General features: G+C 61.0%; 1 protein-coding gene across 1 annotated transcript in view; it reads right to left on the bottom strand.

The window, feature by feature from the left end:
- The window catches only part of NCOR2 (nuclear receptor corepressor 2), a 189,120-nt gene that overhangs the window by 96,175 nt on the left and 80,615 nt on the right, over positions 1-12,330 (bottom strand). The window contains exons 8-9 of the mRNA XM_023523892.1: positions 4,138-4,265; positions 3,978-4,044 (exon numbers count right to left, since the gene is read on the bottom strand). Coding sequence (XP_023379660.1) covers positions 3,978-4,044; positions 4,138-4,265 — 195 coding nt within the window. The remainder of the gene's footprint in view (positions 1-3,977; positions 4,045-4,137; positions 4,266-12,330) is intronic.

Here is a 12,330-nt window from a genome sequence, read left to right as displayed (position 1 = left end):
CAGGCTAGCTTCCATGGGGGCGAACCTGACCCCAGCTCCTGGAGGCCCCACATATATGTGGGCTGCACCAAGACCCCTTGGAGATCAAGACACAGTTCCAGCAACAGACAATGGCCACACGTGTGTGTGCCAAGGTGCCGCAGAAAGCTGCCCACCGGGGATGGGACTGACATGAGGGACGCCAGCCCGGGCCACCATCAGAGCGGGGACCCTTCCTGCCCTGCTCAGCACCTCCTAGAGAGGCCTCGGTCTAACGGGTGAGAGAGAGAAGTCAGACAAGGAACGATGAGAAAACGTTCACCAAACCCGGCAGAGGACAATGAAGACGAGCAGGGGGCCCAGGGGCCGCGAGCAGCTGCGGGGGAGGGGTGGGCGGGGTGGCGACCGGACGAGCCAGCCTGTCTGCGGCCCTCATGGGACTGGCTGGCGCAAAGAGACATGGCAAGAACGCCCCCAAGGGGACATCCAGCCATGTGCCCAACATGTGCAAAGCCCCAAGCAGCACCTGAGGACTGTCCGGGGCAAGGAAGTCGCCCACCGCGTCTGGCCACTGTGCCACCTGTTGTCGCCCCCGCCGTGTCCACTGCACTGATGTGTTGTCAGTCCACTGGGCACCGTGTGACAACCCACTGCGGTGGCTACAGCCCTTCCCAAGGGCACCGGTGACCCTGCTCAGGGCGGGTTTCCACAAGGGGGTTCCATTGGTCGGAGCAGGAAGCAGATCACACACTCAGGCACACACACACATCCTCGCACACGTACCTGTGCACTCACATACACATAGAGAACCACACACGCACACACGCACACTCACACCAGAGGCTGGGGCAGAACGAGGTCCGTGTGCAGGGCGTGGGCAGCAGGAATCCGCAGGGGGACAGGGGCAAGGCCACTGTGCCCCCGTGACACAGCTCGCGCATGTAATGAAGGCAAATCAGCCCCGGGCCCTCAGCCATCACCATCACCATCACCATCACCAGCACTGACCCTGGCCAAGTGCTACTGTGTCACGTGCCAGGCACAGAGCAGAGCCCTTCCCACGGCCCGGCTCACCCAAACCCCACGCAGGCAGCGACCACTGCCCGCTCTGTGCAGGCAGGAACTCAGGGCCCTCTGCCCGGACGGCCCAGTCGGGCAGCGGCAGGTGGGATCTGGACGGCGGAGGGGACAGCTATTCTGGCGGAGCCCAGTGCATCTCTTCCCCTGGTGACACGTGTGCCTTTGCTGTCACACCCAAGAACCCACCGCTGAGTCCAAGGCCGTGAAGATTCATCTTCTTGGGTTTTTCCTAGGAATGTCATGGTCTTGGCTCTTGCACGTAGGTCTGCTTCATCGTGGGCTGACGCTGTGAGCTGGGGCTCCAGCCCCGTGCTCTCGTGTGTGGATGTCCGGGTGTCCCAGTGCCGTCTGTTGAAGAGACCATCCTTCTTCATGGAATGAATTCGGCCTCTTGACAAAAACTGACTGGCCGCAGATAAGGACTTATTTCTGGGCTCTCACTCCGAGCCCAGTCCTCCCAGTCCGTCCTTCCGGCTGGACCACGCTGGGCCATGTTTGAAGTCGCAAAGTCCCCAACGTGGTTGTTCTTTCTCAGAATTGTTTTGGCTCTTCAAGGTCCCTTGAAATCCCTTACAAAGTTTAGGGTCAGCCTGCAGCTGACAGTTCTGAGCACCTGCTGTACACCAGACGTCACCCTGACCAGCCTTCCTCCCTCAGCGGCCTGATGAGGTGGCTGTTAATATTATCAGCACTGACCGGAAGAGGAAATTGAGGCCAGAAGTTCAATGATTTGACCCGGTCACTTAGCAAGACCAGGATTTGAACCCCTGCTGCCAGGCCAGGCGTAGTGTGATGCAGCTTAGTGCTTAGGGGTGCAATGAGATGGGGTGCCCAGGAAACTGGGGAAAGCAGCCTCAGGCCAAGGGATCAGAAAGGCGGCTGGAACCTGCTGGCCAGGGGAGCTGGCCTCCGTGGCCACCTCGCGACCCAGCGTCCTCCAGACCCGCACGGAGCCTGTGGCCTCCCACAAAGGCAGGGCCTCACGGGGCGGAGGCCAAAGACCAGGAAGATGCTCCCCCAACTGGCTATCCTGCAAATGGGGGCTCGGCCTCCTCTCTCCATGCTCGGTGGTGAATGAGAGTGACGAGCCTGTCCTGCTCTGTCCTGTCCGCCCCGTCCATCCTGTAGCTCGGGCCACAGAAGGCAGCTGGGATGGCAGGGGGCAGGTCTGAGGCCTGGGGACCACGCTGGCCGGGCTCCCTCCCAGGCCTTGCTGATAATGACGCTGCCAGGGACTTGGGGCTCCTTACATAAGAGCAAGAACCAGATCACTTCAAACGCCTTCCTGCCACAGCTTCCGTGGTTTCTGAATTTGTTTTCACCAGGGCCACCAGGAATTTCTTAGAATCCTCCAGGTCCTCTCCCTTTGAATAAGCTGATCTCCTCTCCACCCTCGTCAGAGTCCACCAAGAAGCCATGTGGGATTTCTTAAGAACTCACACCCACCCCAACCCTACCCCACTCCACAGGAGTAGTTTTAAAATGCGAATCAGACCCTCCTCCTGCTCCAGACGACGGTGTCCGCAGTTTCCTGGCAAATTCCTGTCCGACTGTTTTCCTTCCCGGGAATACATTTATGAGGTGTCCACTGTCCATCGTGCAGTCTAGACGCTCCACCCCACCAGAGGGGAAACGTTTCTAGGCGATCTGCCTCCCAAGGTTTTCAGGTGGCTCGGAAGCCCCCACTCACGCCCTGCCCGCTGCAGTCCACCCTGTGTCACCCACAGGCCTCAGGGCCTTGGCACTTGCTGTGCCCTGTGCCTGACGCTACGACCTCCAGATCCTCACACGGCTGGTCCTTTCTTGCCACCCCAGGGACACGCGGGCTGTCCCAACCCCAGCCCACCCCTCCGCACGGCCCTTCCGTGCCTCCTCCGCTCAGCACGGCTCAGCGCTGTGCCTGACCCACGGCGGGTCCTCGGTAAACATTTCACTCGGTGAATGGGACGGACGCCCAGGTTCACTCACGCCGTCCACCCGGCCCCGTGCCTCTCTCTGGTCACCCCACGGGGCCCTGGGGTCCGGAGTGCCGCCCACTCAGCCTCTCGGCCGCCCAGCCTCTGGGCCACAAGTGTCTCCTGTCCCTAAGGGCCCAGCCGACATCTGGGACCAGAGCAAGGTGCATTCGGAAGCCGGTCCAGAGGGACCACGCCCGAGACGAGTCCATGAGGGGCTTTCGTGAGATGCTCGGAGGGTCGGCGGCTTCTGGCTCCCAAAGACTTGGGCCTGCGGCAGGAATTCGGGTCCCACCGAAAGACCAGGTTGGTGACATGCTAACGTGCAGAGCTGGGAAGAAAACTGCGCAGAAACGAGGTTGGACTGGATCAAACCGCTCCTGAGCTCCAGCCAGCGGACGTCTCAGCCACACGAACTCTTTCACTGTTCAGGGCCATGCGAACCAGCTCCTCTTACCCTCACAACTGAGGGACCACTGGCAGGTGACCCCCCCCTCCATCACTGAGTCCAACTCCCCCACGGCGTGAACAGTCACCCCAAACCACGGCCACACGTGTCCCCTCACATGGGCCTGTCTGCCGTGCCGTGGCTGCTGCCCGCGGGAGAACCTGAACCTGGCTCCTCGGAGACGCCTGCATCATCGCCACCTGCTCGCGCCCCGCCCCTACGCCAAATCCGCCTCCGCCTGGGAGGCCCAGCGCCCGCGGACGGGGACCCACCTCCCCGCCAGCCTCTGCCCTCTCCCCGTGCAGCCTGCAAAGGGAGAGGCAGAATTCCTTCCAGCCCGGCCCACGACCACGCCCAGGCCCCCCGGGGCGCCCGAGCCCCGTCCCCCACTTTTCTTCACAGCTTGGACACTCAGGGTAGGGACAGCTACAGAACCGAGAGGTCCCGGCAGGTGTGGCTCGGAGCGGCCTGGACGGGGCCCAGGGACCTGGGGGTGGGGGCACAGGGTGACTCACCCATTGTTTCCGAGCGTGGTTCCTCCTCTTGAAATACAGGATTAGCTTTTTCCGCATCGCCTGGTTTCTGCGGGTGGGGAGAGCAAGGGCCCGGTCAGCAGTGCAGGCACCCGGTACCACAGAACTGGCCGCGAGAGCCAGCCCTGCGGGGGCCCCTTACTGGTCCGTGAGCTCAGATACCCGCAGCCCCAGGAACAAGCCCCCAACGGCTGATGTGCATCTTCCTCTCCGCTGACCCCGAAGTTCCCCACCCACCCGAGACCGAGCTGGGTCTGCAGAAAAGGGGTCCTGCAGGGTGGGGGGGGAGCGCCGAGGGGGGCAGGGCTAGAAGTTCCTGGCTTTCTGCCCCGCCCAGAACGGCCATCACCCCCACAGTCACAGGGCTCCCCTCTGTCCGGGGCGGCCATCACCCCACAGTCACAGGGCTCCCCTCTGTCCAGGGCGGCCATCACCCCCACAGTCACAGGGCTCCCCTCTGTCTGGGGCGGCCATCACCTCCACACGCACACAGGATCTCCCTGCCCGTGAGCCACATGTGCCATAGAAAACAGGCCACAGAGACACAGGAGATGGAGACGGGGCAAAGGGAGGGGGGAGACCCAGAGACGGGAGCCCAATGCAGAGGGGTCGCAGAGCTGCCCCCAGTTGCAGACCTGAGGCCTCCCTCGGCCCCGCCCCACCCCCTGTCCCCAACACGCTGGCGCCCCGGGCCTGTGGGGCCAGTCAGGCCTGGGAGCCCTCAGAGCCTGGAGTTGCTGAGTCCCGGGCGTGCCCAGCGCCACCTTTTCTGGGAGGGGCTCCCTGACTTCTCAGCAGTGTCCAAACCCCACAAATATCATCGACAATGAGCCGTGCCCTGTCCAGCCCCGAAGGAGGCATCATGTCCCTGGGCCACTGAGGACCCCAACCTCGGGAGAGGACGAAGGTGGGAGCAGGGGCGGGGAGAGACACCCCAGGCCCTGACAGATGAGCAAAGCTCCCCCAACACATGCCTCACAGGGGCTGAAGGGTCTGGAACCACACGACTCAGGGACCCCAAGGAGAGTCGCCCACGGCCCCACACCCCGGCACATGACATCACCGCCTCAGAAGGCCCCACGGCCAGGCCCGGCCGCGCTCAGGCCGGACACCCCACCTCCACCCCAGGCTGGACGGCTGCCCCGGGCCTGCCGCAGACTCTAACCCCCAGCCCCATGCCGATGTCCAGCAGGAAGCTGGCGGCGTCGCGACCTGGTCCCACCTCCCAAACCCTAACAAGCCTGCACACCCCTCCTTAACCAGAGGGGAAAGCCCGCGGTCAGCGTGTGGGCAGAGGTCCCTCTCTGGAACCCAACTGGATCCCGGTGGGGCTCAGAGCCCCGTCCGTTCCCCGCCCCTACCACAAAGAAACGCCTCACCCCCTGATGGCTCCTAGGGTCACCCTGGCCTTGCTCGGCCAGGGTCTCCCCACCTAGAGGCCTCGCTGCTCACCCCGGTCTCCCCTGCCCGTCAGGGTGGGCACCGGGGTCCTCGCTCACACGGGCTGAGACCAGAACCACAAGGGGCCTCTGAGCCAATCTCGGAAGGTCTCTCTCAGCCTCGGTTTCCCCATCGGAAAAATGGGAGCATTCTACATTCATCCCCTCAGTCGTTCAGCAAATGTTTACGGAGCACCCACAATGTGCCAGACACTGTTCTAGGCACTGGGGACACCGCAAGGCAGGCAAAGGCCCTGGCCCTCATGGAGGTGACACCCTGACGATAAGCAAGATCATCAAAACAATCTTGGAATCGGGAACTTAAATAGGGCGGCGGGGTAGAGCCTGGGGGGAGAGGAGATCTCGATCACCAGAAAGACTCAGCTGTGGCAAGACCCCCGCGGGAGGGGGGCTCCGAGCGGCGGGCTCTGCACAGGCCCTGAGTTAGGAACAAGCCCCGAGTGTCCAAGGACAGAGGGAGGCCCGTGTGGCTGGACAGAGTGGGGGCGACGGAGGCGAAGAGCCAGGCTGGCGGGGCCGGCCGTGCAGGGCCATCTGCGTTTCAACACGGCAAAGGCTCGGGACTTAAAAAACGGCGTCCCGGCTGCGAAGGCCGAGAAGCGGAGACGCCCAGGGCCACGGCCAGGAGCGCGAGGCCTCGCGGCCGACGCCGCCCGGCAGCAACGGGGGCCTTGCGCCCGGAGGACGGCTGGTTCCGGGGTCGGGGATACCCGGGGTGCGCCCAGAACATCTTTAAGTAAAAAAAAAAAAAAAAAAAAAAAGAAAAAAAAAAAGGGCTGGAAAGAAAAAAAGGTCCGAGGGACACGGGACCCGCCTGAAAGCGTTTCAGCTGCCGAAGCCGGAACAATTCGGGCGACAGAGCAAATCCCACTGGATCATAACCCAGGAAATAAAATAAATATCCGCGAGTCCACACGATGTAAATCAGTGACCAAATAAACAAACAGAAGGGACGAGCGTCCCTCACAGAACTCTATCGAATCACCAGGGAGGACGGAGGGAAAGAGAAGGTCGCTATGGGCGCGTCGCAGAGGTCACGCTGCCGGCCGGGTCCCCGCACGAACCTCAGCGGAGCCGGCAAAATGCGCGGCAGAGACGGGGACTTGCCGGCCTGGCGCGTCTCCCCACACGCTGCGGTGACTTTAACTGCGGTGACTTTAACTGCGGTGACTTTAACTGCGGTGACTTTAACTGCGGTGACTTTAACGGGCCACCGCAGAGGCTCCACACCCCTCCCCCAGGAGGCGGGGCTGGGCTCCCCTCCCCCGACGGGAGGCTGGACGTGGCGACCGGCTCCTACGGCAGGGACAGAAGGGAAAGACAGCACTGGACAGGGAGAAGCACGGCCGACAGCACCCCGAGTGAGGGAGCCAGGCGAACACCGCCGGTCAGCGGGCGCCAAGGACCCAGAGGGGACGGGACGGGACAGGGCGGGGGCCTCCCTCACACCGCAGACTCCTCCCCAAATCCACAGCTGCCTCCTCATGAGGAGACACCAGACAGACCCAGGCTGAGGGGCCGTCTACAGAACCCCAGACCCACACGCCTCAAAAGTGTCAGGGTGGCGAGACTGCGGGAAGGCTGAGCAACCGTCCCAGGTCGGAGACCGAGGAGCACGGGACGGACGGAGGGCCATGTGCGACCCTGGATCCCATTCGAGACCAGAAAACAGAGATCGGTGGACGAACTGGGAAAATGCAGAGTCTGTGGTTTGGCCAACAGTGTTAGCACCGAGCCACGGCCACTTTGTTAGTTCCGGGGCGTGTGCCACACACGGACGGTGACGGGTGTGTGGACGTCCGTCCCCGGCACTGTTAGCAACTCTGTACACTTAGCTATCAAAACGAAGTTCGCCGACAGAGGGAAACGCCGCGGGGGCTCGGGCGTAATTCACGTGAGAGCTGGCAGGGGGCCTGGCGCTCGCTACGAGTTACGATGTGTCTCCCACCCCAGAAAAGACGTTGCAGTCCTGAGCCCCAGCACCTCCGAATGTGACCTGATTTGGACACTGGGTCCTCACAGGCGCCATCGAGGTGGAATGAGGTCATTACGGTGGCCCCAACTCCGTCTGGCTGGTGTCCTCATAAAAAGGAGACGTTTGGACGTGGGGACAGGCACACACACAGGAGGACACGAAAAGACACAGCGAGGAGGCCGTGTGAAGGTCGCGTGAAGGTGGGAGGCCTGGAGCGAAGTGTCTGTAACCCGAGGATCGGCCAGGATGGCCAGCAAACGTCAGGAGCTGGATGGGGACGGAGGGGTCCCCCCGAGGCCCTGCCCACACCTCGACTTCCGACTTCCGGCCTCCAGAACCAGGAGAGCATGAACCGCGACCGCCTTCGGCCACCCGGTCTGCTCCGGCCGCCCCTGGACACGGGTGCCGCGTGTAACGGTTCTCAAGCCACAGTGGAGCTGTGGCCGTGAGGCGCAAAGGACTCGGCTTGGACACAGTCTCGTGGGGGCAGAGGGGACGGTGCGGCTGCCGTGTCCACCTGGACTGCCGAGGGTGTGACGTCTCCCGTGCGGGGCTGGGCTCTCCGCCAAGGCAAGCACCGGGCCTGGCACCCGGAGGCATCGACTCACGGCCAAAGGGGACAAACGTCCACAGGCTGCAAATGCGCAGAGGCCGCCCACCAGGGCCAGCGCGTGGGAGTGTCGTGCTTGGACAGTGGTGCTTTCTACAAACCTGGATCCGTTGCCAGCACCGGACACTAGAAGCTGTTGCATAAAAAGCTGAACTTAGAGCTTCTCTGGCGACTGCAGCGTCTGGCCACACTCCAAAGCCTACGGCCCCTTTTGAAGGGCGATGCGATGAGGTCGCAGCTCACCAGAGTCCCCACCACTCCCTACTGCCTCGCAGCCTCCCCCCCCCACCCCGCCCACTCCAGTTTCCCGCATCTGGGGGTGCAATCCCCCAGACGCCTGGCTTGAAGTGCCCACTTATTCAACATCTTCCCAGCCAAGATTTTTTTGAGTGTTTATTTTGAACCAAGAAGTGTTTTGGTATTAAAGATGCAAATAGACTACTGCAGACAAACCTTTTCTACTAAGGTTTCTGTCCAGCAAAAATCAGGAACACAGCCCCTGAGAAGGGTCTGGAAGGGCTGACAAACCAGTAAGACGGAGTTCGCCGGTGGAGGTGTTTACGGGGCTCAGGTCCCCTGGAGAAGCCGGGGTTCGAAAGCACAGCTTGAGGAAGCATGCGCCTCGTCCCGACCCGGACTCGGGGGGAGAAGCGAGAACCAGGGGGCAGCAACAGGGAAATGGACACTCGGAGGAGGCCGGCCAGGCCCCAGGGGGACTGGCACAGGACCACGGTGTCCTGGACAAAGCAAGCTTGGGGCGGTCGGGGCGGGGCTTCCTGGGGGAAGAGGCTTGAGCTGAGGCTTGGGAAAAGCGGAAGAATGTGATGGGAAAACACAGCGCTGGGTTCTGGGTGAGCGGGGGGGCGAGTGAATCTGCAGGGGCGAGGAGGGGCCTTCAGGGAGAGCCAGGCCCCTCGGCTGCTGGGGGCGTCAGATGGGGTGCCCGTGCAGAGCCGAAGGCCTTGGGAGGAGCCCGTCAGATTGGGGTGCCTGACGCTCAAAAGCCTGCTCACTGGGCTGGGCGCTAAGCACTTTCCCATGAGAAATAGATGCTCCAGGGACCAACTTACTGACAAGCAAAGTGAAGTGACTTGCCAAGGTCACAGGGCTAGCAAGGGACAGCCCTTGGCTGGAGATGCAGGCGCAGACACGGAGTGGCCGTGCAGGTGGGGGCCGGCCTAGGAGTTCGGCTGTGTGACTCTGGGGAGGTTACTTAACATCTCTCCACCTCCAGAGCAAGACAAGACCACAGGCTTAACAGTAACCTGAGTCCCAAGCGTCTTCCCCATCCGCACGGCCCCTGGGCTGACGGCTCTCGCCCGCCAACCCCGCACAAGGCAGTGGGGAGACGATCAGGCCGCAGGGAAGGGCAGGCTAGAACCAGCGGCTTTCCAGGCCCCGAGGGGATGAGGGGGCCAGAGGAACAGGGCACCGGACGGGGGCGTGGCAAGCAAGGCCACAGCTCGGCCCACAGGAGCGGTAACTGTGGCCCGTGCACCATCCACACCCTTTTCCTGAGTCACAAGGGGCTTTGCGAAGCCAGCGAGTCCAGCAGGGAGCGCTCCGGGCGGGTCCCGCACTAGGGGGCCCCTCCCTCGACAGAGCACCCACTCACACTGCTGGGGGGGGCACCTCTGGCCCCTCCTCACCCACCCTGGCCTAAGAGGTCTGAGGGGTCGCTCCTGAGGCCTGGGGCTAAGATCCCACAGCAAGTCCCCGCTGCGGAGAACGGGCAGTCAGTCGGTCACCCCACACCTCCCGAGGAGGCAGGCGCCCGGAGAGAGCAGCAGAGGTGGGTCCAGGTGACTTCAGCACGTCCGAAATTGCCAGTGCGGCAGGAAGTCGAGCGTGAAATTAACTATAACTCCGCGCCCCCAGCGAGCAGGCACTGAGAAATTCAAGTGACGGGGCAAGGTCCTTGGGGAAGGGATCGCCTCCCACCTGGCAGCAATTACGGCAGCAGGAGGGAGGGGCCCCGGGCCAGGGGGACGGAGCGGGCCAGGCTGAGCCAGGCTGAGCCGGCGACGGCGCCACCCCGCACCTCCCCGGCCTGATTCTCTCGCCGCCCTTAGCACGGCGGCGCTGTCTCACGGCCGTGTCATTACCTGCCCGCGGCGCCAGGGTGTCAGGGTGCTGCTGCCCGCCGCTGTCACACAGCAGGTGCTCGGTAAACATTTGCCGAACAAGTAAGTAGCTCTTGGGGTCTCTGCAGACAAAGCGCGAGCAGAAACCACAGAATCCTTCCTACCTGTCAGTAGCGCACTGAACCCTCGGCAACCCTGGGAGGCAGGCGCTACACCATCCCCATCCCAGAGGCCCTGAGAGTGACTGACCAGCCACAAATGCCTGTGGCCCTCAGCCTGCTCCTGCACTGTCAGCTTGCCTCTCCGGAAGTGGCTATGCCATCCGACCCCACAGGCGCCCAGCCTCCCAATGGGCTCCGCCATCGCTGACCCTCCACGCCCCAGCCCGGCCACTCCTGCAAGGTCAGGGTCCACTGCCCCTGCTCGCCTGGGTGGCTGCAGCAACCTGCAGCAAGGTCCCCCAGCCTCGGCCCTGGGTGGCTGCAGCCACCAACAGCACGAGCTTCTGCAAACAAAAAAAACAATTGCCTCGCTTCCAGGAATAAATCGCATCACTGGCCACCCATCGCACAGATGAGGAAACACGCACTCCTCGCCAGCGCCGGACGATCTGGCAGCCTCCTTCCCCCTACTCCCCCTGGGGCCACTCTGCCCTTCTCTGGGGTCCCACCAGCTCCCCAGCCCCAGGGCCTTTGCAATGCCCATTACAGTAGCCCAGGAGGTCCTCATGGCTGGCTGCCACTCAGCTCCACGGTCAGGTCCTGCCCTGACCCCCCTGGCAAAAATCACCCCTCACTTTCTCTACCATTATCCCATTGACCATCTTAAAGTACGGAAGTGATCACGACTTTAGTGGAAAACCATTTTTAAAAAGTTAGAATTCTAAGGGTATACGAGTTCAAATAATTTACTGACAGGTACATTTTTCTAACATAAAACAGACCACTTATTATGTAAGAAATCTTAAACTGTTCATCTCTATGCATTTAAACTTAAACGTGTTCATTTGTGATTTAGACTTAGAACAAACCTTACGAGGCGGATATCTACTAAGCCGAAATGCACTCGACCATTCTCTGACGCAGATTGGGGTACAGATTTCAGTAGGCTTACGGTTTCATTCTACTTAGACACGTAGCAGTATCTTACTTGCCGATATTACGTGTATGAATATCTTTTCCCTTTTCTGTTTGGATTTCTATGCTGCTTTTACAACCCGAACACATATACGTTATTCAGCTTAAAATATTACTTATTTTTAGTGATAAAACTTATGTAAAAATTTTAGTGTAATGCTATTACCATCAAAAATTGTATCAAAAGGGAAACTACAACTAGGTATGTCAACGTGTAAAAGCTTGAGATAGCTACAGACTCTAGCACTTTCTATTAGCTGATATTTTATCATTAACATAACTCGTTCGTTTTGTCTCTACCGCTAAACAAAACTTGACCCTGTGGGTCTTTGTTTTGTTCCCAGCTAAATCCCCAGGTCCTAGAACAGGGCTTGGCACATAGTAGCTGTTCACTGAATGTGTGTTGAATGAATGAATGAATGATGAATGAATGCTCCCAGCAGCCTGCTCAGACGAGAACACCCTCTCTGATCCCCTAAACCATCTGCCACAGGCCCTAACGGCATACACACACACACACACACACACACACACCCTGCCGCTCTCCACCTGGGGGTCCCCACCCCCCAGCAGTGGCCCCAGGGCAAGGCAGGTCCCAGGAAGCTTAGAAAGGGCTGAGGTGGCCTAATTGGAAAATGAATTGTGTTGAGTCATGAGGGGTTTGGTACCTGGGCAGCGAACACACCTGCGAGACTAGACAAAAGCACAGGCCATACTGGATACAACAATCTCTGTGCTGTAGCCGGGGTCCCTGGCGCAGGACGCCCTGCAGCTCCTGCCAGCCGTGGGCTGACGCAGGTGATGCGGGTGAGGCCTCTGTGGCAGGTGCTCCCGGGCCAAAGGGGCCAAGGACCTCTTTGGCGACCAGAGATTCTCTAGGCTGCTCCATCAGTCACTGGGAGCTGCGAGGGGTGGCTGAGTTGGTCACCAGAGCCTGGACCAGTCACTCGAGTCCAGAAACTATAATAGACGGGAGCTCCCAACTATAATAGATGGTTGCACCAGCAGACACCTGGCGACCATCAGGAAGCCTACGCGCCTCCAGGGATGGGGAGCTCATGACTGCAGGC

This window comes from Pteropus vampyrus, unplaced genomic scaffold (assembly GCF_000151845.1).
Source record: "Pteropus vampyrus isolate Shadow unplaced genomic scaffold, Pvam_2.0 Scaffold430, whole genome shotgun sequence".
Taxonomy (NCBI): domain Eukaryota; kingdom Metazoa; phylum Chordata; class Mammalia; order Chiroptera; family Pteropodidae; genus Pteropus; species Pteropus vampyrus.
The sequence above is the reverse complement of the archived record's forward strand: the minus strand, read 5'-3'. Positions and strand labels throughout refer to the sequence as shown.